The 27,912-nt window shown below is 41.7% G+C and overlaps 1 protein-coding gene across 2 annotated transcripts in view; it reads right to left on the minus strand.

Annotated features, from left to right (window-relative positions):
- ANO8 (anoctamin 8) overlaps window positions 1-27,912 on the minus strand; it is a 751,060-nt gene that overhangs the window by 224,241 nt on the left and 498,907 nt on the right. For both annotated transcript variants that reach the window (XM_044090660.1, XM_044090659.1), the window contains exons 4-5: window positions 21,733-21,871; window positions 20,604-20,700 (exon numbers count right to left, since the gene is read on the minus strand). In XM_044090660.1, coding sequence (XP_043946595.1) covers window positions 20,604-20,700; window positions 21,733-21,871 — 236 coding nt within the window. The remainder of the gene's footprint in view (window positions 1-20,603; window positions 20,701-21,732; window positions 21,872-27,912) is intronic.

Raw genomic sequence — 27,912 nt, forward strand, 5'->3', positions numbered from 1 at the left:
ATCAGCCAACGCCATTTTCCTCAGTGTTTCTTGCCCCAGATGCCAGTTGCCCTCTTGGATAGCTAAATTTTTGGGTAAATGCCAATATTTCCAAAAAAGTTGAAGGCAAACACAAAAACAAATAAGCATGTATGTACATATATACAAACAAATACACCATAAGAGATCCCCCCCAGCTAGCTATTAGGGGGCAAATACCCTAGGAGTACCACAGAGGGGAAGGAGGGTGGGTAATCCTGACTGCAGATGCTATCCTGTTCGGACATCTACATTTATGGTAGGTACAAAACTGTATTATGTCCTTCAAGGATGCATCTGCAGTCCTTACAAATGGGTAGAATACCATAGCCAAACTAGGGGAGGAGGAAGAAGAATTATGGTGTAGTTAGGATCCCTTGCAAAACAGCAGTGGCAAACCCTGCTCGGGATCTAGAGTATAGAGGTAAGTTATAATGCTTGGCAAATGTATGCACGGAGGTCCAAGTAGCCGCCTCAATAATGTCCTTGGTAGCCGCTCCTCGTAAGAAAGCTGTGGTAGTGGCTGTAGCCCTTGTAGAATGAGGCCTTATGTTCTGTGGAATTTGCTTTCCATGGTAGGAGTAACAGAATCTTATGCAATTTCCTATCCACTTGGAGATTGTCTGTTTGGAAATTGCTTTTCCTTCCCTTCCTGTTGCATAAGCTACTAGAAGCTGGTCAGTTTTTCTATTGCCCTTGGTTCTGTCCAGGTAGTAGCGCAACTGTCTATGTACATCCAAGGTATGCAGCAGTCTTTCCCCTCTGTTCTGTGGATTGGGAAAGAAGGTAGGTAGGTGGATAGCCTGGTTTAGAGATACTCTGGATACCACCTTAGGCATAAATGTAGGATTAGTTCTCATGGATACTCTATCTTGATGGAAGATTAGGAAGGGTTGTACTGCCATTAAAGCCTGTAGCTCTGAAACCCTTCTTGCTGAAGTAATTGCCAGTAGAAAAGCAGTTTTCCAGGATAGGTGTTGAAGATCTGCTGTTGCTGCTGGTTCGAATGGAGGGAGTGTCAATTTTTCTAGCACAAAGTTCAAGTCCCATGCTGGTAATGGTGTTTTCCTAGGAGGTTTTACATTCTTAATTCCTCTCAGGAACTGCCTGAGCAGAGGATGTGAGAAAACAGGGGGATTGAAGCTGTATTCTGCAGAAATAGCTGATGCATGTATCTTGATGGATGAATAGGACAGGCCTGTATGGAGAAGCTCTGCCAAATACTCCAGGATGTTGGCAATATCTACCTTTGACACATCTTTCCCTCTTTCAGTACTCCAAATGACAAACCTTTTCCATTTTCCTGCATAGTTCCTTCTTGTTGAAGGTCTGCGGGCCTCAAGGATAATGTCTTTAACCCTTTGGGATAAATCTGGGTTAGTTGCTCTTATGTAATGTTCCAGGCAGTCAGTTGCAGAGTTTTCAGGTTTGGATGCAGGATGTTGTAGTCGCTCTGAGTTAACATCAAAGGAATCAGGGGTAGTGTCCACGTTTTCCCCCGAGACATGCTCCTCAGCAATGGATACCAATGTTGTCTTGGCCAATTTGGAGCTATCAGAGTTATCCTTGGACATTCCGCTTTGATTTTCAGTAGTACCTTGTGCATCAAAGGAAGGGGTGGAAATGCATATGCTGTCAGGCCTTTCCAACTGAAGGATAGAGAGTCCACCTTCCAAGCAAGTGGGTGGTATGTCCTTGTGCAGAATTTCTTGAGCTGGTGATTGAGTGGGGATGCGAATAGGTCTACTTGTGGCATTCCCCATTTCTTTGTGATGGCCTTGAAGATGTCCGGGTGTAGCATCCATTCGTGAGCATCCGAGGTAGTTCTGCTTAACATGTCTGCTAGGATGTTTTCTTTTCCCGGTACAAATATTGCCTGTAACTGAATGTTGTAGCTCAGAGCCATATTCCATAGGTCCAGAGCCATGCGGCATAGGGGTATGAATGAGTGCCTCCCTGTTTGTTGATGTACCACATGACTGTGGTGTTGTCTGTCCTTATCATCAATTGGCCTTCTTTGAGGAATGGTCTGAAATTCTGGATTGCTAGTTTTACTGCCAGCATTTCTTTTTGATTTATGTGCAGGTGCAGCTGATCTGGAGTCCATAAGCCTTGAATGCACTTGTCTAGCATGTGGGCCCCCCAACCGAGGTCTGAGGCGTCCGTTGTGATGGTTTGGCTTGTTTGAATATTGTGGAAGGACAATCCTGGGTTTGACTGGCATGCCTGAGCCCACCATAGGAACTCTTGTTTCAGGCATGGGATTAGTGGTATTTTGGTTTCCAAGCTGTGCCTGTGTTGAGACCATAAATTCTTTAGGTACCACTGTAGCTTTCTCATATGCAGTCTGGCATGGGGGACCAGGATTATGCAGGATGCCATGAAGCCCAAGGCCTGCAGTACTTTCCTTGCTGTTAGTTTGTTCTGCTTTGTTAATGCCAAGAAGTATAGAGGAAGTTGTTCTTGTTTTTCTGCAGTTAGGAATGCCATCTGTTTTACTGTGTCCAATTCTGCACCCAAGAATGTTCTTGTTTGGGATGGTATCAGTCTTGCCTTTTTTAAATTGACTGTGTATCCCAGGGCTTGTAGTAAGCAAATGACTCTTTGTAAGTCTTGTCTCAGCTTGCTTTTGTTGTCCGCTTGTATCAGGCAGTCGTCCAGGTATGGATAAATTTGGATTCCCTGAAGCCTGCAATGAGCGATTACTGATGCCAGGCATTTCGTGAACACTCTGGGCGCAGTAGATAAGCCAAAGGGCAATGCTGAGAATTGATAATGCTCTGATCCTGCAAGAAATCTGAGGTATCTTCTGCAATTTGGTCGTATAGGGACGTGCAGGTATGCCTCCTTGAGATCTAGAGTCACCAGCCAATACTCCTTGCCCAGCATGGGAAGAAGTTGCTGTAGGGTCAGCATTTTGAATTTTGGAACAATGATGAATGTGTTTAAGGCGGACAGGTCGAGAATAGGTCTCCAACTTTTCTCTTTTCTTGGTACTAGGAAGAGTCTGGAGTAAAATCCTTTGCCCTGTTCTGTAGGTGGTACCCTTTCCACAGCTCTCATCTTTGTTAATTGAGCTATTTGTTTTAGAGCTTCTGTCTTTTGATTTGGTGGTAGGTTTGGCATTCCTCTTTTTACTGGTAAGGTGTGGAAATGAAACCTGTAGCCTTGGTCTATAGTTTGCAAAATCCACTTGTCTCTTGTGATATAGTGCCAGTTTTTTGAAAATAAGGCTAACTTTCCGCCTAAGGGTGCTGCTATTTGTTCCCTGGTAGGCGATGTGAGAGCCAAGTCACTGTGATTGTCCTGTTGCAGTGGCAGTGGTTGTATCTGTGCCTCGTTGGTTATTGCCTTGCCACTGGCGTCCCCTGTAGGCAACTCCTCTGGATTGATTTCTGCCTTGGAAAGGACCAATTTTTGGAAGGCCAGTTCCTGCTAAATCTTGGGGGCTGAACCTGTAGGAAATCTTTAACTGTTTGTACAGATTTTGCCTTCTCTTCCATTTTCTTCATTACTTGTTGGGCAGGAGAACCAAATAGACTGACCTTATCCATAGGAGCATCTAATAGCTTTGCTTTAACATGATCCGGCAAGACCTGTTCTTTCAACCATGCATGCCTTCTTATAACTGTGCCAGTCATGGCTGATCTAAATGAAGCCTCCAGTGCATCATAGCCACATTTTAAAGAATGGTTACTAACCTGCTGAATGTTATTCACCATTTCTAGAACATATTTCTTATCTAAGGAATCATCAGAGGACAGTTTCTTAGTTAACTGATCAAGCATAAACTCTTGGTATTGGATCATATGAAACTGACAGTTCAAAGCTCTAGCTGAGAGAGTAGCAGAGGTGTATACTTTTTACCCCATCTCTCTAAGGACCTGGATTTCCTTTCAGAAGGAGAGGGTTTTCGCTGAGGTTGAAGCTACTGCCTTAGGCCCCTGTGAGATAGTCTCAGGATCTGCAAAGGAGCCTTGTATAAGTGGTGATGAGTGTCCGGTACCCTGTAAAACCTATCGGGCTTGGCAGGGGCTGGAGGTAAAGTATCAGGAGCAGTGCAAACATCATTAAATGCATCATCCACAACAGGAAGAACTGGAGGTATAGCTAAGGGCCTATGTTGTGGTAAGTGTAAAAATGTCCTAAGCCTTTTTCTTGAATCTGAGAAATCTTGTCCCTGCCATTGGAATTGCTCTCTCATGGCATGTAAGGTTTCCCCAAAGGAAAATTCCTCTGGTGGAGAGGCAGAAGGAATAGATTCTTCAGCATCGGAATCTTCATAAGTAGAAAAAGGAGCCTCTGGATGATCTGTATTGTCTGTATCATCAGAAGAGTCATCTGAGGACACTGGCTCAGGGGGCTCTGCTCTAGGTCTCTTTTCTGGAGGTTGAGAGGCCCTGTCTGAGTGAGATTGGGATCCCCTTATTAAAGAGATGAGATCCTCTGCCAGAGTAAGCATTTGGGAACTGGAACTGGGCCTGTGAGAGGGGGGCTTAACAGGCACAGACTTAGCAGTTTTGGCTGCTTTAGCCCTGGCAAAGGCCTTTATAGACATGGCTGCAGGAGGCCTAGCAGCACCACGTGCTGGGGTAGAGACATCCAAAGGGATGGTGTCCGATAATTCTGGAGAAACCACATTAGTAGGCAAAACTTCAGAGGCCGATTCATCTAGGGTAGAAGGGGCCTCGGTAGTAGTCATGGATTCGGCTGTAGATTGACCCATTTGCTCGGTTTCGGCCGAAACCGAGACACTCGAGGTTTGCTTAACCGTGGTTTCGGCCGAAACCGCGGACCGCGAGTGTCGGTCTTTTTCTTTGCGTTTTTTAACAATTTGAGTAGTCGGAGGATCCGACGGCATAATGTACGCAAAATCTGAGCCGAAAAACTGTTCAGCAAACTCCGACCGACGCCTAAGCGTTCGTCGGTTGAAGGAAGCACAGGCTAAACAAGCTGCTACGTCGTGGTCTGGGCCTAAACAAGGTAAGCAGTAAGAGTGGAAATCTTTATGAGGTATTTGTTTCCCACAAGTTAAACAGTTATTCACTTTTTCTGACATCGGCTGAGGCAAGAAAGAGTCCCCAATGGGGTACTTAGCTTTTTAGAAGTCTTCGAAGTAGTATTCGGTAGTAGTAATCTCTGGATCTGACCGACCGGCACTTGCGAACAGCTTCTGCTTCGGGCGCCACGCGGCAAGAAAGACTGGGGAAAATGGCGTCGGCTGATGCCTTTATACCCGAAGACCAGCAGAGATGACGTCGGGTGAAGTGCGACACCAGCCGAGGCCAGACCCAGACTTTGGAATCCGGCCGACCGAAGGGCTGCCTGACGACAGGACAACCCATTTGTAAGGACTGCAGATGCATCCTTGAAGGACATCATGTATCCGTGAATTACCATATGGCAGTACACTAAACACTGAAAGTGTGATAAGAAACTTAGGGACACAGGTGGACAGTGGTCTCACCTTTGATAACCACATTGCCACAACAGTCAGGAAATCCTTCTATGTGGCACACCTCATCACTAAGGGCTTTTCATCCAGAAAAAAGGAGGTCATTGTCCCACTGTACTCATCCCTCATTAGACCCATTATAGAATACAATGCCCCATTTGGTATGTACCTCTCAAGACATCTGCAACAACTGGAAAGGCCGCAGAAATACCTCACTAAAAGAATCACAGGCCTAAAGCAGATGCCCTACACTGACCGCCTTAAAAAACTCCAGCTATACTCTGTCGCATATCGTCTACTCAGAGGCTATCTCTGCTTAACATACAAGGCCATGTCAAATCCAGAGCTATTGGGCATGCTACACTTAAAGAAATCCCAATCCCTCAGAGCCACATGCTCCAGGGATCTAAACCTTGTCATCACAATAAACAAAACATGCTGGAGGGATAGGTTCCTGACCCAGAGACTCCCCAGACTCTGGAATAGATTGCCCATACATGTCAAGTAGAGTGCCTCTTTGGCCCCCTTCAAAAGGAACCTTGACGATTGGATGGGAGAAAGGAAATTCACCCCGGGGATCACGTCAGTCGCCCTGCTAGATAGGGGTCCAGGGAAGTAAATAGTGTGGGAAGAAATAGCCAGGGAATTGTTATGGCTAGGCTTGTATAGGCCCTAGGGCTGATAGCCTAGTACCAAACTATGAACCTATGAACCTTAGCTACATAAGTGAACTCATCCCCAAGCCCACCAGTTTACCCCTTCCTGTGCCACTTGTAAGCTTCTTTCTGCAAATCTTGAAAGAACAGTGGAGGAGATCTTGGACTTACTCTAACACACGCACAATAGGTATATATTTGTTTAACTTACAGGGAACCCCAGCAACCAATGCATTTGGGGGATACACCTATCCACAGGTGGTAGAGGGAAGGTACCCTTGGAGAATTTTTCTTGTAGATCAACTGATACAGAAAGAACATATCTGTTATATACAGCCCTTCTTTATGGGTCCTTAATGGAGCTGAAATGCATACTGTTGACACAAGGTTGAAAGCAGCCAGAGAAATGCACAGACATAAACCTCAGAAAATTGATCCATGAAGCACTGACTTTCCAAACATCCCCTACTCCCCTACATCACAGCTGTGACATTAATGTTTGCTGAAGGTGTAATACCAAATATGAAGTTGCTGTAGCAGAAATATCTGTATTAGAAATATTTCTGAAGCAAACAGTGGAAGGAGCTATTTCCTAATGGAGTAGACTTTGACCACAGCATACCTGCTGGCAAAAGATATTGGAATTGGTAGTCAACTTGAAAAGCTGACACAGTGGCACAGCGGATAGAGTTGTTGCCTCACAACAGGAGGTTGCCTAGTTTGATTCTTAGCTGGGGTGCCTTTTGTGTGGAGTCTGCATGTCCTCCCTGTGTTCACGTGGGTTTCCTCTGGGCACTCCTGTTTCTTCCCACATTCCAAAGATCTGCAGTAGGTGGATTGGGCACTGTAAATTCACCATAGGTGTGAGTGTGCATTTTAGTGTTTAGTGGGGAAGAAGTACCATGGCAGGGCTAGCCACCTGCTGGTGTAAACCTTAGCTCAAGGTGATTGCCACTGGTGAAGTGACACCCCGACCCCATGTATAAAAATGGGAAAAAGGGATCGTTGATGGATTGTGTCAACTTGAAAAGTGCCCTCTTCATGCAGTTTTCTCACTAAAACAAAGGACATTAACAAGTCCATCTTTGTAAATTCATGCACCGGTTTCAGGTAACATTTCTGCTGTCAGCTCATATATTCTTTATAAAGAGTTCTTTTTTTCCCTGTTTTTGCCCCTTGAAGAAGACAGGGAGATTGATAGACTGGTACAGGAACAATTCTGAAATTATCTATAGCTGCATACATGCATTCTTCCTTATAGATGCCCTGTCTTTGTGTAATAAAATATATGATTTCTGGCACATAAAGGCCTGAAACTCCAAAAATGTATGCACAGAGGGTGTAATCAGCACAGAAACAACATTTTCCCAAAGAACAAACTTCTTTGCTACTGAGCTAGCAGGTTCAAATGTTGGACAGTCAAGCCTGTCTGCCATGAATATTAAATCCTATGGAGGGTGGGGTGCTTGAACAAGGCAGATATGCAGAGCAATTTAAGGAGCTGTATGATTGGCCAGTGAGCTAGGCCACATTCCTGCCCTCTACAAGGTCATAATGCAGAGAGAGAGAGAGCCATCATGTGTACTCTAACTATAGAATAAGTTAGGTTGAAATCAGATGTCTGAGATGTCAAGATCACATGCAAGGTAACCTACGAGGGTAGTAAGGGGGACTTCTCTCTTGGGAATTCAAAATTGGTGGCATAGGTCTGCTGAGTGCAATGCTTCACATCAGCCACAATCATCTCTGAGACCCCATCCTTCTGATTCTGAGGTGAAGGGAGGGCTACATCAGGAACCAGGCCTTGAAATGGAGCCATCAGTTACTCCAGCAAAGAAGGGCATCCTTTTCTTGGAGAAGAAGAGCTTTCTGTAGCATCAAACACCTGAGAGTCTGAAAGCATGACCTTCTCTGCCCCACTGCACTGAGACTGAGTTTTGGTCTTTCTTCCCTGAACCTCATACTTTGTGATGAGGTGTGGAATCAGCAGAAACATCAGGATTATGTTCAGAAATTTCCAACACCACAGGAATGAGGCTGCATCTACCACTATCTTTGATTACCCTGCAGAACTGAACAGAAGAGAGGGAGGCTTACATTTTTCCTGTGCAGCAAACAGATCCATCTCTGAAACTTCCTACATCTGGAAGGCCCTTGCCAGGCATAGGCTTTGAACTCACTGCTCCAAAAGATGAGTGGAAGTATAGTTTAGAGCATTTACTAACTCATGCACTTCTCCAGGGATGTGAACCACTGAAAAGGTGATGCCCTTTTCTACAGGGGTTTGAGGTCAGTCTAAGCTGCTTTTCATAAGCTTGAAAGCCTCTCCCATGTAGGGGTTATCCAAGGGAAAAGCAGTAGGAAAGGTCAGCTGATCATCCTTGTCCATCTTGGAAACTGTGGCCTCAGGATCCTTTGACTCTTTATAACAGCCAGAGTGTGAGGAAGTTTCATCCCCTTCTGCAGGAGTAAGATTACAGTTAGAATAATTAGACTGTGAGCATGTGAATGATACACTGTGGAAGCTAGAGAAAGCACAGTTTTGTACCTACCATAAATGTAGATGTTCGAGTGTTCACCCTGCTGCAGTCATCACACTTGGGTTATCCTGTCGTCAGGCGGTCCCGCAGTCGGCCGGATTTCCAAAGTCTTGGTCCTACGTCGGTTGCTGTCACCTCATCCCTGACGTCAGTGCGCCAGGGGTATATATATTGCAACCAACCCCATTTTCTTCAGTTTTTCTTGCCCCAGATGTCAGGTGCCCCCAAAAAGGTGATCCAAATTAGTACCAAATGGTGTGAACACTGTACAGACACAAAATCCCTTCAGCTATAAGCAAATACATCAGTAAGGCATAGCAGAGATTTAGTCAGTAGATCAGAGGGGTTGGAGGGAGGGTAACCTGGACTGCAGCAGGGTGAACACTCGAGCATCTACATTTATGGTAGGTACAAAACTGTACTATGTTCATCGTGCTACCCTGCTGCAGTCATCACACTTGGGTTTGAGTCCCAAAGCTAAGGTAGGGTGGAGGTATCATAGAGGGTTAGTGGAGGCAATGAGGCCCTGCAGAACTGTAGTGGCGAAGCCAGCCCTGGACTTAGAGTAAAGAGGTAAGTGATAGTGTTTGGTGAAGGTGTGTACAGAACTCCAAGTTGCAGCTTCTAAAATTTCCTTGGTAGGAATCCCCCTGAGAAAGGCTGTAGAGGTAGCTGTTGCCCTGGTAGAGTGGGATCTAATGGTAGGAGGAACTGGTTTCCCATGATGGGTATAGCAGAATCGTATGCAATGGCCTATCCATTTAGAAATGGTTTGCTTGGATATGGCCCTCCCTTGAGAAGCTGTAGCATAGGAAACAAAGAGCTGGTCAGTTTTTCTGAAAGCCTTAGTTTTATCCAAGTAGTAGCGAAGCTGCCTGTGAATGTCCAAGGAGTGCAGGAGTCTCTCACCTTTGTTCTGTGGATTGGGGAAGAAAGTGGGAAGGTGGATGGTTTGATTTAAAGCTACACTGGAAACCACCTTAGGCATGAAGGAAGGATTAGTTCGTAGAGAAACTCTGTTTTGATGAAAAATGAGGAAAGGTTCTACTGCCATTAGTGCCTGTAATTCTGAGACTCTCCTAGCAGAAGTTATTGCCAGGAGCAGGGCAGTCTTCCAAGATAGGAACTGAAGGTCTGCAGAAAAGGCTGGTTCAAAGGGAGGTAACGTTAGTTTTTCCAGAACAAAGTTGAGGTCCCATGTTGGTGTAGGAGCTCTTCTAGGTGGTCTAATGTTTTTTGCCCCTCTGAGGAACTGCCTTAGGAGAGGATTTGAAAATAAAGGTGGATTTGTGTCGTAGTGAGCTGAAATAGCTGATGCATGGATCTTAATTGAGGAGAAGGAAAGTCCTTTATGCAACATCTCAGCTAAATACTGTAGAATGTGAGGCACATGAAGCTGAGTTGTGTCTTGGCCTTTAGCTTGGTTCCAAGCAGAAAACCTTTTCCATTTGTCTGAGTAAGCCTTCCTGGTGCTTGGTCTCCTGGCTTCTAGAATAACATCCAGTACTGCTTGTGAAAGAGGTGCAGGTTGGATACTTAATTGATTTGCCATGCAGCCAGGTTTAAGGTTTTGATCTGGCTGTGTAGAATCTGCTTGTTCTGCTGCATGAGCAAATGAGGTATTTGAGGCAATATCCATGGTGGGCTGTGAGCCATATTCTTCAGTAGCGGGTACCAGTGCTGGCGTGGCCAGTCTGGGGCTATGAGAATCATTCGAGGTTTCTCCTTTTTGACCTTCAAAAGTACCTTTGTGAGAAGAGGTAATGGAGGAAAGGCATATGCTGTCAAGTTTTTCCAACTGAAGGAGAGAGCGTCCACTTTCCAAGCTTGATGGTGGAATGTCCTTGTACAAAATTTTGTCAGCTGGTAGTTTTGAGGACTGGCAAACAGGTCTATATTTGGTAGGCCCCATCTTTGAGTTATCATTGTAAATATTTGTGGGTCTAGCTTCCACTCGTGGGGATCTTTGATGTTTCTGCTTAGGTCGTCTGCCGATGTGTTTTTCTGTCCTGGCAGGAATTGAGCTTGTAACTGGGCTTGGTAGGCCAGAGCTGTGTTCCATAAGATTATTGCTTGCCTGCAAAGAGGGTAGGAATGTGTGCCCCCTTGTTTGTTTATGTACCACATTACTGTGGTGTTGTCCGTCTTTATTGCAAGTTGTCCTGGTTGTAGTAGATCCTTGAAGGCTGTCAGAGCTTTCTGTACAGCTAGCATCTCTTTTTGGTTTATGTGCAGTTTTCTTTGATCTGCAGTCCATAGGCCTTGAATGCATTGCCCTGCCATGTGTGCCCCCCAGGCATAGTCTGAAGCATCTGTTGTGATAGTTTGCCTGGGTGGGGGTAAAGTGAAAGGCTGACCCTTGTTGAGGTGACATGCCTGTGCCCACCATAGAAATTCCTGTTGAAGGCAGGGAATGAGAGATATCACTGTGTCCAAGCTGTGGCTGTGTTGAGACCATACGCTTTTTAGGTACCACTGTAATTTCCTCATATGCAGTTTTGCAAATGGTATTATCAGAATGCAAGATGCCATGAAGCCCAAAGCCTGCAGAATTTTTCTTGCAGTTAATTGGGTCTTTGTTGCCATTGTCTGGAAATATTGAGTCAGTTGTAATTGCTTGTCTGGTGTAAGATAAGCCTTCTGGGCCGTTGTGTCCAAGCTGGCACCCAGGAATGTCATTTTTTGTGAGGGTACTAGTTTTGACTTTTTTCGTTTACTGTGTACCCCAGACAATTTAGTAGATGCTTCACAAAAACCAGATGTTGTAGGAGAATGTCTTTTCTTTCTGCTTGGATGAGGCAGTCGTCCAGGTATGGATATATTTGAATTCCTCTTTGTCTGCAGTATGCAATTACTGGTGCCAGGAATTTTGTGAATACTCTGGGCACAGTAGATAAGCCAAAGGGCAGTGCAGAGAATTGATAATGGTTTGAACCTGCAATGAAACGGAGGTATCTTCTGCAACTTTGTCTGATAGGGACATGCAGGTATGCCTCCTTGAGGTCCAACGTTACCAGCCATGCTTCCTTGCCCAACATGGGAAGTAGCTGCTGTAGTGTTAGCATCTTGAATTTGGGAACTTGTAAGTACGTGTTTAAAATTGAAAGGTCCAGAATTGGTCTCCAAGCATTTTCTTTTCTGGGTACTAGGAAGAGTCTTGAGTAAAATCCCTGGCCTTGCTCTTGAGTTGGTACCCTTTGAATGGCTCTCATGGCCATGAGAGCTGTAATTTGTTTTTGAGCCTCTGCCCTTTGATTTTGCGGCAGGTTTGGCATTCCTCTTTTTATTGGCAAGGTGTGAAAGTGGAATCTGTATCCTCGTAAAATTATGTCTAGGACCCATTTGTCCTTTGTGACCATGCGCCAGTTGTCTGCAAATAGTGCTAGTTTCCCCCCCAGGGGGGCTGACAAAAGAGCTTTGTTTGGCCAGCTGAGGTGCAAGTCATTGAGTTTGCCTTCTGGTGGATTGAGACCTGTCTTCTCCTCCCTTCTGGGTTGGAGTGCCCCACTGGCGAGGTTTATACTGAGCTTGTGGTTGTCCTCTGCCCCTTGGGCATCTGTATTTACCCCTCTGAGGTCTGTCAGTGGCTGGAAAGGACCAATTTTTTGTTGGCCAGTTTCTGCTGAAGCGAGGGGGTTGTACTTGTAGGAAATCTTTGACTGTCTGCATTGATTTTGCCTTATCTTCCATTTTCTTTAAAACTTCTTCTGCTTTAACACCAAAAAGAACATCGTGCTGTAAGGGAGCATCTAGTAGTTTTTCCTTAACATGATCAGGCAGACTTTGTTCCTTTAACCAGGCATTCCTACGTATAACTGATCCAGTGACAGCTGCTCTGCAGGAGGTCTCTAAAGAATCAAACCCACATTGTAAGGTATGTTTGCCCACCTGCTCGGTGGCGTGCAACAAATCCTGTACTTCTTTCAATTCAGATTGTTGAGGGAGGGTGGTTATCTTTTGTTTTAACTGAGAGATCAGAAATTGCTGATACTTAAGCATATGAAATTGACAGTTTAGTGCTCTCATAGCTAAAGTGGCTGAGGTGTAAACCTTTTTCTCCCATCTGTCTAGTGCTCTTGAATCCCTTTCAGAAGGTACTGGATTTTTAGCCATGGAAGCCTTAGCCCCCTTGGGACCCTGGGAGATAGTCTCTGGGTCAACTACTGGGCTTTTGTAAAGGAATTTGTGGGAATCAGGTACTCTGTAGTATCTGTCAGGCTTGGCCGGGGCAGGAGGTAGAGAGTCAGGGTTGAAACTGGATTCTAAATAGACATCATCCACAATGTCCAAAACAGGAGGGATGGCTAAGGGTCTGTGTTGGGGGAGTAAAAGAAACTCTCTGAGCCTTTTCTTGGAATCAGAGTAATCCTGACCTTCCCAGTGAAAATGTTCCCTCATAGTGTGTAAAGTTTCCCCAAAAGAGTAATCTTCTGGAGGGGAAGCTGAGGGAATAGAGTCCTCAGCATCAGAATCTTCATAAGGAGAGAAGGAATAGTCTTGGTCCTCAGAGGAATCCGAAGAAAGAGACAGTTGTTCAGAGGAAGCAGAATCTTCCTCTTGTCTAGGCCTTTTGTCAGGAGGAGGCTGAGAACCCCTGATAAGAGAAATCAAATCCTCAGCCATCTTGAGCATCTGTTTCTTAGGCATAGGGCCTTGAACAGGAGACTGAAGTGAAGCCTTTTTCGACTTAGAGGGAGTCTTCGACTTGGAAAACGTTTTGACTGTAAGAGTCGTCGGTCTGAAAACACCTTCAGAAACTGATGGCGTTTCAGAAGCACCGACGTCCTTGGAAGGTAAATCGTCAGAAGGGCCTGAAGTAAAAGGCTGCGTCTGCCTAGTACTTTCCGTCAAAATATCTGTAGCGGTCTCTGGTTCCAGGACTGCGATAGTCAGAGGCTGCATCGGAACCTCACTGATAACCGGAGAACCGGAGACCGGATCAACCGAGGCCTCGGAATAGGGCTTAGGCCTGGGCTGTCGGTCCTTGTCCCTGCGCTTTTTGTGCACGCCGGTAGTCGGTAGCTCCGACGGCATGGTGTAATTAAATTTTCTACCAAAAAAGTGACACGCGAAATCAAAACGTCTTTTAATAGTATGTTTATTAAATCTAGCACAAAAACGACAAGAAGTGACGTCGTGATCAGGGCCCAGGCAAGGTATGCAATAAGAATGAAAATCCTTATGAGGTATTTGCTTCTCACAAGAAATACAATTGTTAACTTTTTCTGACATCGGTCTGAGGCAAGAAAAGTTTCCCCAATGGGGTAGTTAGCTTTACAGAAGACTTCGGTCTGAAATTCGAATTCGAAAATCTCAGGAGTCGGCTGACCGGCACTTGCGAACTGCTTCTGCTTTGGGCACCGCGCGGCAAGAAAGACTGAAGAAAATGGCGTCGGTTGCAATATATATACCCCTGGCGCACTGACGTCAGGGATGAGGCGACAGCAACCGACGTCGGACCAAGACTTTGGAAATCCGTCCGACTGCAGGACCGCCTGACGACAGGATAACCCAAGTGTGATGACTGCAGCAGGGTAACACGATGAACATCTGTGAACTACCATGTGACTACATACCTGCCAATGTTGGCATGCACTGGAGGGAGAGGCCTAGATGGATCTCAAGTACAGGCTTCAGAGCATGCTCCATAATGAACAGACCTATGACATAAGTTCCGACTATGCCTCAAACATTTGCATGATGCTAGACTGTAAAACCTGAACCCAGGCATCCAAGGACCTAATGTACCTACCTCATTTGGGGTCAAGTACTCCAAACAGATCTGCATTACCCAAAAGGGGGACTCTTCACTTCTAAGTACTGGAGATTCATGCCCTGCTCACTCATTTAACAACTTTTCCGGGACAGGCTGCTTAACCCTGGTTCCAGCCTATCAACTGACAGCTGTACAGTGCAAACAATCCCAGGTTAAACACCAAAAAGGATGGCAGCTGCACTCACAGCTCATTCAGCCCTGCCCTATTCTGCTAAGCAGGGTGAGTTTGGGCTTTAATCTTTACTAGCTGAGTACGAGCACAGTAAATGCAGGGACCAGGTGGCTGGTTGAACAGTGGATTTACCTTCTGTAAAGCCAGGTCTTCACCTACTCTCTGAACACTTGCTCCTTGGTGATTGGTATGATGTATGTCTAGGGCTAAATGGATACTGGTCCATAAACAAAAGTCTATCTATGGCCACTATCTGGTTTGGAGGCAATGCATTTTCCCTTCTGTGCCTTTATGTGCCAGGACTAAATCACTGGTACAGCTCCTTACCCAGACAATGAATTCAGTTGGTTACATGGGTACTTAGTGTATTGATGTTTATGTATGTGAACTTAGGACCTTGGCGATGATAGGAAGGATTGTGATGTGAAAGGTGAGAGTAGCACAACAAACCGGTAAGGTGGGGATGCATTTAGGTAGCTGATATATTATCCAACAAAGTAGTCACTGCTGAGACGGAAATCACTTGAAGACCTTGTTTTATTTTCCACTCTTAAAACATTAAAAAATAACACAAACAGCAGGACTGAGCGCTTTCATCCCTCACATAGGGATTTCATCAGAATCTATGTGAGGGATGAAAGCGCTCAGTCCTGCTGTTTGTGTTATTTTTTAATGTTTTAAGAGTGGAAAATAAAACAAGGTCTTCAAGTGATTTCCGTCTCAGCAGTGACTACTTTGTTGGTTTTTGTGGACTGTGTACTGTTGGGTTCGTATATTTTGATTAGCTGATATATTATGTCATAACATTTACTGCAATGAAGGCTGCAGGGATGTGTCTGGAAATGGTGCATCCAAAACTTTTTCAAACTATCACTAGAGAAGAAGAACCCAAACAAACATTCATCAAAGAGGATTTATAATATTAGTTTTAGTAATTCTTTTTAATGATGAGTCAGTTCGGGTTCTGTAACTCTTAAAGATAAATATCTTTGCAAAGAACTGATTTTGCCTTTGTATGCTATACACCTGTTCTAGGCTTAGTATATGTCACTAGAGACAAAATTCACAATGAGACACTGCCAGCACCATCTTTGATATCCTCTACATACATGCCTTTCCAGTCAAGTGTGACACATGTTATATATACATGTTAAATCTAACATATCACAGCACTGGTGCTATGGTACTTCTCTTCTCCCCTGTATCCTTAAATTTCCCATGAAGAAGGTCTTGCATACAAACATGAAATCATACCAACAAGAAAAGATGTTCAGTCTGTTGAGCCCATCCAAGCACTGAAGCTAGTTCCAATCCAGCTCCCCCCTTACTGCAATGCTTCCTTGCTCTATCCCAAGCATACTTGAACAATGCTGATGATGTCTGTTGTACCGCTTAATAATGGCATGCATTTCAAGGACACAGCACAATTTGTGTGTAGTTTTATTTTCTCAAGCTCACCTTGAACAACAGATAGACTGAAGGCAGAGGGAGATCACTCACTCAAGACACCATTAGTCAGCATGTAAGTAGTGACTACAATACTGGATAATCAGTCATGAAGGAGAAGAAATCTGAGTAGTCAGTGGCCAGCCTTTCACTGTTAGTGTGCAGGCATGATGGAGCTAGTGCATGTGTACGTGTGTGTGTGTGTCAAAGACAGACAGGGAAATAATCAAACACGATGTATTAATGTACTCAGAACTGAAGCATTTTACAGAGTCATATAAGAAACTTTAAAGCAATTAACAGCACACATTAGATACTGAAAGAAACACAAACTGAAGATAAATTTTTACATAAATTATTTTAACTCAAATGTTTGCAATGAGATAAATTAACAATAATTTCATTATAATGATAATTTAAAGTATTTTGTTTCAAGCTTGTTTGCAGACTACTTGTCTGAGAATATTTTGTCTCTGTATTGTTATATAAATTGGGAAGTGCTTGCTAATAATATCTGGCAGGGTGCCAGTGGAATATATGGTGTCTGGTTTATTTTTAAGGCTCCAGTGAAGTGTGGAGTCTCATTGTTTGTTTTTTGTGTACTCAGGTGGTGGTGTTTATCAATTGAGAGAAACCAAATAAGTTTATGTTGGGTGAGGTTAGGCCACTGTTTCTCCAGTCAATGTCTGAATCTCCCATTATTATGGATTACTCAGCTATTTTGTTGTTTATGCAGTGCAGGATCCCTCTCTTCAAGTGTGGCTGCATTATTATTATCTGGAGGAATGTTGTTGTTGTTTGTCTTTCGGCTTTTCCCGGTAAGGAGTCGCCACAGCGGAACTCCGGTCCACTAATGATTGGCAGTAGATTTTTACGAAATGCCGAGGTGCCAGCTCGACACTCAACCTTCAATGAAGGCACGCCCATTTACGCACGCATGTTTTTTGAATGCTACCCAACCGCAGGGAGGACATGCAGACTCCACACAGAAGGCACTACCAAGCCCAGCCGAGAATCGAATGGGAGAACCTCTTGCTGTGAGGTAACAACGCTACCGCTGTACCACCGCGGAATGTAAAGTCCTGTAATATACATGAATTTGTTCTTGCTGTCATTTAATGAGGATAGAACTTTAGCTTTGTGGAACTGTGGGAGTTAGGATATGTAATTATTTTATGTGAGATTTGAATATAACTGCTGTGCTAACCCACATTTATGTTATTTACCAGCTCTGATTATATCATATCCTTGGGAGAATATTTCATTGTCTCTTATCTTGGGTTTTAGCCAGGGTTCAGCTGCTATTATTATGTCAGGGCTGCTCTAGTGTTTTAGGCATGTGTGGAGATCTAGAGTTTTATTGCAGATGCTTTGGAAGTTTATGTTCAGTAGGAGAAGGTCATGACCTTTAGTGAGCAGGGCGGAGTGAGATGAGGTTGCTTGGGTAGAGGTAATTGGCATGTGGTGGGAAAATCTGGATTTGGTTGTATTAATTAGACGATAAGGGTTCATAGGTTCATAGGTTCATAGTTTGGTACTAGGCTATCAGCTCTAAGGCCTATGCAAGCCTAGCCATAACAATTCCCTGGATATTTCTTCCCACAATATTTACTTCTCTGGGCCCCTGTCTAGCAGGGCGGCTGACATGATCCCCGGGGTGAATTTCCTATCTCCCATCCAATCATCAAGGTTCCTTTTGAAGAGGGCCAATGAGGCGCTCTGCTTTTATCTATCTGTGAGCATGAAAGTGCACTAGTTTGGATGTGTAGAGTTCAGGTGATATGAGAGAGAGCTGAGAGTGTGTTTGAGTTGTGAACAGTAGGTGAGTTGTGTTATGTCAGTATAAAAGCTTGTGATGTGTGCAAGTGAGATTAGAATAGTTGCATGTATTTGCAGGTATATCATTATTTAATTGTAGTTGGGAAATGGGACTAGTATACAGAAAATGAGGTAAGGTTTGCATTAGTGAGGGACGATGTGTGGAAGAAAGAAGTATGCTAAGGCAAGTGTGAAGAAATGAAAATTGGGATGCAGAATGTTTACATTTGGTGATAGAGGTAGTGTGTGGTGGGTTAAAATTATGTTATTGTAATGAGTGCATTGGAGTGTGGTGATGGGAGTAGAGCTGATATGAGGGGGAAGAAGTTTGGTTGGAGGAAGTTTAATGAGATGGTAGTTAAATGGATAATCTGATAATTATGGGTTGAAGGGGAAAGGATACAGAGTGAGGATGAGAGGACCTAGATGCCAATAAATATAGATGATGTAATGGTTGGTGGGAATTTGGGGTTGGGTATGGAAGCAGATGGGAGCTCAAGCAAAGCAAGAGTGTAACTGAGTTGGGCTCCACACCCTAGCTACTGAGATTTTATAAAAACAATCACTGGAGCAGAATTGTGGCAAGGTAAGGAGAAAGGCAAATAATCCATTGCCTCTGAGAAATGCTTCTATTTCTGTCACTTGCTCAGTATATAAAATGCAGAGTTTAGTACTTTCAGAGCCTTTACAAGGAAAATGCTGCTGCTTGTTAAGGGGGAAAGTTTTATTCAAACCACTACTTGTGATTATTGCAATATGCTATTAAGGGAGGGCAGTAACATCTTACTTAACACTATTAGCTATTTAGGAAGGTTTATTTTACATTTTTGTACATCAGCTGGTGTGATTAAAATCTTTTCTTACACTATGTTGGTAATTACTGAGTCTAGTACAACTTTCAGTACTATCTCCTAGACAATGACTTTTATTGTAACAAATTCAGTATTATGGGACAAGTTACTTTTTGGGGGTGATGTCCTCCAGTTGTGCACACTACAAAATAAATGAGTAGTTACATACAGCAGAAAAACAGTTTTATTTACTTAAATGATCTTGTTCAATATTCATTCTTTACTTCTATTTAGGTTTTTTTTCTTGTTTGGAGACGAGTAGTCTTTTCAGTGTGGGCATGCTTCAGATGGCAGGTATAGGATTCCGAGACACTTTATATAGTTAGGAATGGGACGTTTTGCTGGAAGAAAATATGACAGAGATAAGACTTTATGTTAAAAGGGAGTGTAAAGCCTATTTTAGTTCATGAGTGAGGTTAAATGAAAAGGAAAAATAACTGGCAGTCTGCTGTCTTCACCATTGTTCCACTGAACAACTCTTAGCTTTTAGTAAACAGTAAATGGATGTTTCATTTATTAAAATCATACTCCTATTTTCTGTCGAAGTTGCATATATAAACTGTTTGCTTTTGTAACCGTTTGTTGTAAAACTATGAATTATTTATAATTGGTCTGCTTTTTGCCCCTTCATACCTGAGTAGGGTCCCTGCAGCAGCCCACTTACTCAGCTAATACTTAAATATTAAAATAAATGAAAGCTTTATTCATCGATTCACTGTACACTGCTTAGTTATAAGTATTTAAATAAACATTAATATCTGTTTGAGTGATGAACTACTGACTTTAGATGAGTTCAGCATTATAGGAAAGAGTAAACCTGACAAATACATTTAACCATGACAGACATCTCTGTAGTCAAACTTCTGACCCTCCCAAGAGGAAGAAATACCCCATCAAAAAGTCTCCCTGATGCTGAAATCTAAGGCTAGTACTATTAAACCAGTCAGTATTGCATTTGGTGTTGTACGTGACTATTTCAACACTTGTTATGTGGTCAGTATCACAGACTTCTTCCACTACCCAGACCGTTATTGTCAGAAATATTAAACCCGTACTTCTAAACTATACCTCAAATTGCTTCGTAACACTTACCACCATAAACTCCTCTCTAGATAATATTACCAAATTTTTCATTTCCACTCTTCAAATAATTATCACATTTGCACCTTCTAGAAACATTTGTATTCAATACCTCTCCCCAGGTATAAAGGCCCTTGAAAAGTATGCATAGCCAGTCAAAAATCTAGACTTCTAATTAGGATAAAATTTGAATACTAAATAGCACTGATTATCTGCTTGTCATCAATAATATACAGACAGAAACATGTCAAAAATATACCAACAGTCATTACTGACATACGGAAAGCAGAAATTCAGAATACTGATGCTGTACGTTAGTGCAGAGAACAAACAAATATATGTTGAATATAAGGAGGCACAAACTGCATTATGGGAACAAGTCAGTGTGGCTGTAAAAGAAAATCCCTCCACTGTGGCAATCACCATCAGACATTTTGGAATATGGAAATAATACCAGTTAAGAGTGATGCGGAGGCATTACTACTGCACAGAAGATAAATATATGGTGAAACACACATTTTTTTGGTTTCTAGGCGGAGCTGTCCTTTAAAAACAAGATTAACAAGTGGTTTGTACAATGTCTGCCACTTGTTTAACTCTGCTCCATAATGGTGCCATATCCTGAGCCTGATGGTGCGGCCCTGCAGAGGAGGTGTCTCAGCAATAACAGTAATAATGGTTCTTAAACTGGAGTTGAGAACAACCCTTCCCTCTCTGCAATCTTAATGTCACCCATTTTTCTATGTAGTCCTGAAAAGTTTAAAAGAGAAGTAGAGTAAAATTTCACTTACGGATTGGTTGTCCCTCCAGAAAGCTGATGTTGTGCAGTGACTCACCCTGTTTGGCACGTAGATTTTCCAGCCAGTATTTAATAATAGTTTGGCGTTCCTGAAAAAAAAGGCTAAGTAAAGTTAAGGCTGTGAAATTACCAGTTTGACATGATTTTAATACAAAAAAATTGATCAAGGCCATGCTTAGAACTTGACAAATCAGAAACAAAGCAAAGAAAAAATGTTTTGCATTATAGAAACTAACATTTTTGTGGCCACATTCTTGTCTCTATTTAGTTTGCAGGTTTACTTAATGCATACAGTTACTACTCTCAAAGCCATGCAAATTCCTATACAACTATTAATTTATATGTGTAGTAACCATATTTATGTTTTTACACATGCATTTTAATGTTGTCTGGCAAAAGAAAGTTTTAATTATTTTTTTCTCCAACACAGTGGCTTTTTAAGTTGCTTGTGACCCTGCACACACACACGTCTACCTTTTCCACTCTGCCTGTTTCTGTTTTGGTGCTGTGGTTCACTTTCCACACTGTGCAATTGATGTTTCTATTCTGAGGCTCACTTGCCTCCATATTTACATATATATGAAAAAGATTCTGCTTAGGGGTCCAGATGTGACTCTGCTTTATACACTGTTCTGTGACTCTTTCTCTTCTGGGACCAGCTGTGGTTGTCTTTCTGATGGCATTATGCCACACCCCCTTATCTGGCTTCACTATTAACACAACACTGTGATTATTTCTGTTCAGAGGCCCATTTATATCTTTATCCTATACACAATTCTATGGTTATTTTTGTGCTAGAGCAGTTTTCTCCATACGTCATACTATTCTATGTGGTCTCTGTTTTAGTACTATAAATACCTTTGTGGCTTCACATTTCATTTTGTGCTGTTTTGGATCTGGACCCTATCTGTGGCTGCATATTTTCCATCTTTCTGAGAATGATTTTTGTCTTGAATACCTATCTAACTATATAGTCAAAACTGCTTTAAAATGATTAACTTTTGCAGTCCTATGTAACTCTAGATTTCATCCCATGAGAAATATGATTCTATTCTAGTATGCTTTGTGGCTGTGCGTTACAAAAACAGATTGTACTGGAGAACTCCCTTCAACATTCTCACCTGAGAAGTAAAGAAATGAAGCTCATTTTCAATGTTCTCATAGATGTAATCTTCTTCACAAGAAAACGTCCGGGTTCCTGCTCCAAATTCAGTTTTTACTGTTTTTCGTAATCCCAGTTCTTCTGCTCCTCGGAGCAAGCTTCAATTGAAAGAACAAGGTGAGTTAGAGAGCTACAGCCAGCTCTTAAAACATCAGAAACAATGGCTTTTTCAGTTGTTTATTTTAAGATTGAAGCTAGTAGATGAATATTAAAATAGAGAAGACAATGACAAAAATTCTAGCTTGTCAGCTTGAGATAGAAAAAAAAACAAGACTATAAACCAACGCAAGAAAGACATTTCAGGACCACACCATGAATGTAAACCAACAAGATTACAAAACATCTGCCTTGTACACATGTTTTCTTTGTTATTTCCCCATTGGTTATTATCACCTGAATAAGCCAATGTTGTCATTTATCATGATTTTAGGTACAAGTCAAGGCCAGTTTGTATTACGATGAGGAAATGCTTCCCATCCCATAAAAAAAAAATCAAGCCTTCTGTGGATGGAAGTATTGTTAGCAGTAATTTTAGAGCAATGTGGGTATGGTACATCTGAAAACCTGCAAAATGAAACGTAAGCACATTTTGGTTATATAAAGCATCAATTTATTGGACAAGGGAAGCTGTAGAGGAAGTGATTCAAACAGCAGTGGCCTGTGAGGAAGAACTTTACATTTAGTGACTCTCTCAGATAATCTGCCACTGTTCTGTAAATGAAAGAATACAGAAATTTAATGATGGAGTGAAGTAATTGTGATATGGCTGGGGAAAGAATTTGAGACTCAGGAACTGTGTGCTGAATACCACCTGACTTTTGGAATTACCAGGAAACAGCTGTTGAAGGAGAACTTAAAAAATAGTAAAACCAAGATCCTCCATTAAGAGTCAACCAAGTGTCATCTGGTGTATAGGATTAGCTCTGTTCTGATTCGAACTCAGCTATGCACACAGATCATCCCATCAGAGAGGAAACATACATGTATGTGCTTGCTGTCTTGTTCTTTGAAAAAAGCCCATATAAATAATTTGGTGACACATAAAACTGCTTAAAGGATATGTTTGACTAATAATTGAAGAAGTATGATTTTAATCATCATCTTTTGATCTTTTATGCACACATACATCACTTTAAATGGCTACTAATATTGATTCATTGGTTCTACTCCGAAGTGGTACAGTGGAGGTAGCCATGCTGAAATGATTTTGTTTTAGCCAAGGTTTAATTTCTCTGCAATCTGCTATATCTCCATAATATGGCATTATTTTGTGTTTCTTTTCCTTTAGTCATTTTCTGACACCTAAGAATGATAGTAGCATAAAGTAGGGTTTCCTTTGAATATCTCTGGTTAATTGCTATTTCATGGGTAGAAATGAATCGCCCCCTTTCTTGTTTCAGCAAGAAACAATGCCAAATTATTCTCCAAGATCTTAAATGGTGGTCTTTCCTGTTACATAAGCATCTCATTGCATGTTTTGTGTAAATCCCTGAAGGGCCATGATGGCAGAAGCACTATATAGTTTAAGAAACTATATTTGCCTACTACTTCATTTTTTGTCATCTTTATGCAATTGTCAGTCATTTCCAATGGATTTTGTTTTACTTTACCCATGGAAAAAATGCATCTTATCAGTATATTTATCAATTCATGTGTTTTGCCTACTGTTAATTAAAATGCTGTACACTTACAGTATCCTAATTATCCATTTGTTCCTCTGACCAGACCTGTACTGTTCATTTGTTCTTGGTTTGAGGATCGTGCAGACTGGAAAAGGGACCAATCATACTGTATGGCTGGAAGGGATTTTTCTGTATTAGCTTCTTCTTTGTGTGCCTGTAGTGTCTAAAGGGGTGGACTGTGATGGGCTTAGTGAAGTACATGCCTTCCTCTTTAAGCATGTAATCAAACAGCATTTCTGTTATAAGAAATCACCTAGGAAAGACAAAGCTTTGTGAGGTGATTCATCTGTCAAGATAATGCTCATGTGTGTGCCCCTAAATCGTGACACTCCCCCCCTGAAGGAGTGAATAAGCTCCACCCTTTTTTCCCTTCCCATCCAACTTCAGCAGTATTAGGCCCTCTGTTCAAACTTGGGTCACAATCCGGCTCCATGTTTCTACACCAAGAAGTTGAATGACACTGTTTCACTAGTGGGCCGACTGATTATTGACACGTTTAAGGGTATTATATAAGGTCTGACAAAATAAAACTGAGGGTATTAACCCTGTGAAGAGAGAGATAAACCTTTGTGAGAGCTATCACAGTTGAAGGCAATCCTACTGGGATTTTTTAAGAATGTCCACTAACTGAGGGTTTGAATTCTGGAAACATCTAGTGGGTAGCAGTGAAATACCAAGGAATCATGAAAAGGGGTGGCGGCATTGAAGAAGTATTATAAGCCCCTCCTGGAATAAGTGTGACTGCATGTATGTGTGTGTGTGTGTGTGTGTGTGTGTGTGTGTGTGTGTGTGTGTGTGTGTGTGTGTGTGTGTGTGTGTGAGTGCATGTGTGTGTGTGACTATGAATTAGAAAAGCCAAGATTCAGTTACTGGCAGTGAAGATAATACAAGATGGTACTGTGCACTCTTTCTCCAAAGGCTGTACTTCATATGACTGTGGTACGGATTATTTATAGCTGATTGCAAACAATGCCCAAGTGCCATGCTCTCTTGCACACAAACCCTGAGAGATACTACACTGCTGGTCCCAAAAGAAAGTTAAACAAAAGTATATCTGCTGTCTTGACCTTTTTGAAACACATTGATTTGCTACTATAAAATACTGCTTAAAAACTGAATCAGCCTGAACAGTGTTATGAGGATCACTTTATATTACCTATAATGCTTTGCATCGTGGGATATGTATTTACACTGTTCATTTAAACCAAGATCCTGATTAATTTGAGGAGGGAGACAGGTAAGATTATTGTTATAGTGTCAACAAGAAAAGGGGTGGAATATCATGGAAGGATAACAATCAGAAGTGATAATAGTGGTATAGGAAGTGGTCAACCACCATGTCGTACAGTGATAAGACTGTTAGGAATAAGAAGAAACAGTTACATGTAATGTTCATGGAGGGAAGCACCGTCACTGTAAACATAACAAAACATGGGTCATACTGGAGGCAGTTATGGTGTTATGGTAATGCTATCCTCCACAGAGGGTAATAGGACTTTGTAACATACACTGCAATAGCAGGGATAGGATGTAAGTTCATAGACGGGTCCAGGGATACCCAAGACAGGTATAATAACAGAAGGACTAAGGAAGGGTGACCTGTACAGGGGGTAGTTGCAAAGAGCATTGTACGCCAGTACTCTTACGGTTTAATGTGAACTCATTTGATAGAATGAGCAGAAGAAGTGGGAGGCTACAGTGTAATTTAAGTAGTGGATATAACCTAGAGGATGAAGGGGATTGAAAAGAAAACTGAAATACTGATCAAAAATTCAACTGGGTTGTCAAAAATGTTTTTGTCAGAATATGTAGACTACCAAATGCAGGGAAATATCATAATGAAAATATTATAAACCAAACTAGGAGGGCAACAAATAAGAGAACTGTATTAACCATAAGCCCAAGCTTCCAACAAACTTCTGGAAAAGAAAAAATACTGATGTGATGGTTAAACATGCATGCATACATACATTACAGTTTCAAGACAGAAAGTATGAATGAATCGGATACGTGTACCCATTCTGAAACACACATGCAAACATCTCTACCAAATCCAAAACTTCATGTGACTAATGAATTAATCTGTTCTCTTTGTAAAATGTTTATCTAAGTCAACATGTCCTACTTCAACTTCCAAACCACTCCAAAGTGGAGCTATTCATTCAGTGAACTGGTTGAGTCTCCTATAGGTAGAGCAAAGGCCTCTAACCAAGTTCCATTTTGAACCAAAAACTGAGTTTCAGCTACTTTTGTTTAGTTTTAGACTAATAAAAAAGTAAATAATCTATAAAATCATTAATGACCAGAAGTAAATATCCTCTCTCCATCCAGTAAGAGAGGGTATAAATGTAAACTTCTCACCCAGTTTCATAGTTTAGATGGTTCATGTCAGCTTTCCTTTTGGTCCCTCCTCTTTGTACTCTTTCCTTATATGGAGACCAAATGCACCATGAGAATTTAAGGGCAGGTCTGATAACAGGGATGTAGAACAGATGCCACAGTGAGGGGTATATGTTCTTGAATATCCATAAAATCCATCTCATTAGTTTGTTAGATTTTTATATTTGGTTTGGTCTTTGTAAAGTGTAAAAGGCAGTTTGCTGTCCACAATAATTCACAGGTCACCAAGTATCAACAACAACATTTAACCAGATGTTACATAGGTAATACCTAGTACTAATTATCTTCTGTCCCAACTTTTCATAAGGGCAGACTCTGAAGTTTTAGCAACCACATGGCTGTCTAAAGGCCACTACCTAACTTATCAGGTTCCTTTTGCTGGATGTTCTGATCTCTTGACTGAATTACAGTTTTTCTAACTTGCCAGTTACTGATATGCAAAGACAATGAGCATGGTTCAAGGCAAGACCGCAATGGCAGACCGACTCCTGCATAGGGACAGGGTCCTGACTGCGTGTTGTCCTTGGATGCCTGTTTAACAGTGTTGCATGTGCCCAACCATGTGTCTGTTTCTAACCCTAAAAATAAAAGTTATTTTTAAATAAATCTACCATGGTGAGCCTTGTCATATACTTTACTAAGATGAAAAAAGACTGTTTCCACATGTATAAAATCAGTACTTGGAGACAGTGATGGTAGGGGTAGATCATTTTTCTCAGACAACCCTAATAGAAAGTGTTCTGCACAATTGTGCACTAATGGTAGAAAGGTTAGGTTCCCCTTGACATGTTCCAATGATGTTAATTTGTTTTGTGAGATTGTGAAAATAAATTGGAATATTTCATATGCGAATGATGAGTTAAGGGAGATTGTTACTGAAAGACCGAGTTTTGCTTTCAGAAATAATTTATCTATTAAAAGACAGCTTTGCTACAGGAGAGATGAGACCCCACATATGGTAGCTTCCAAAAAGAAAGGGACATTTCCTTGTAGGAAATGCAGTATGTGTAAATATGTGCATGTCTGTAGTAGTTTTGTACTTCCTACACAGAGGTGTGTTGTAGAGTTTTCGTTTAATGCTGATTGCACTACTAAGAACATACTATGCCTTTTGTACATGCTGTGGTGCATATTGAGAAGACTAACCGTTCCTTTAGAGAACAGGTGTTTGAGCATTTAGGAGACATTCGGAACAACAAAGAAACGAACGCTCTGGCGAAGCATGTGTGGCCCAATAGTGATCAACATCATTTTAAGTTTTTTTGTACTAGAGATTGTTGCTGAGGGTGTAAGGGGAGGTGACATTAAGAATAAGACACAGGCCTGTAAGCAGAAATGGATTCTGTACTTTAGGGCAGATTACCCCCCTGGTATTAATGATATGGTTTCATTAAAACCTTTTTTAAAACAGAAACCCTTGAAACATTAAGGTTTTTTGTATGTGTTTTTTATATGTATATATTTTTATATATGCATTTATACATTGAAATTATTGTTGACGTGTTTTTGCACTTGCATTTTAAGAACGAGTTTTATGTATTAATTAGCTGATTGTCTTTTGATGTTGATTGGTTATTTTGAATATAAATGGATGAAGCTGTTGTTAACAGTGAAAGTGCTTACCATTAAACTTGTTTTTTACTTTTAGTGCACTTTGTTTTTCCTGCCTACAGGAATATCACATTGTTTTTTTAGTCTTAGGGAATATGGGTACTTGAAGGAATGAGGAGCGGTTTCTTAATATTGTGAAGATAAAGTCTCTGTTTGATACTGCTGTGTTGTTTTGGTCTGAACGCCCTTATGGGGAAAACAGAAAATACATATTGTTTTTGGAGAGAAGCAACCTATCTGCTTATTTCTGAATTATTTTCATTTATTATCAGTAAAGATGCATTTAATAGTGAAATACATAGTTTCTGCATACCACATGCATTAAAGTGGTAAGAAATCTCAAACTGTATATGCAAATGACCTCCTAATTCTATTGGCTGGGAATATTACTACAGTTTTTTTACAATGAACTGCAAAGGGGTTTTACTTCACTATGCCTTTGGTCT

This window comes from Protopterus annectens, chromosome 13.part0, assembly GCF_019279795.1.
Source record: "Protopterus annectens isolate FY-2018-M chromosome 13.part0, PAN1.0, whole genome shotgun sequence".
Lineage (NCBI taxonomy): Eukaryota > Metazoa > Chordata > Ceratodontiformes > Protopteridae > Protopterus > Protopterus annectens.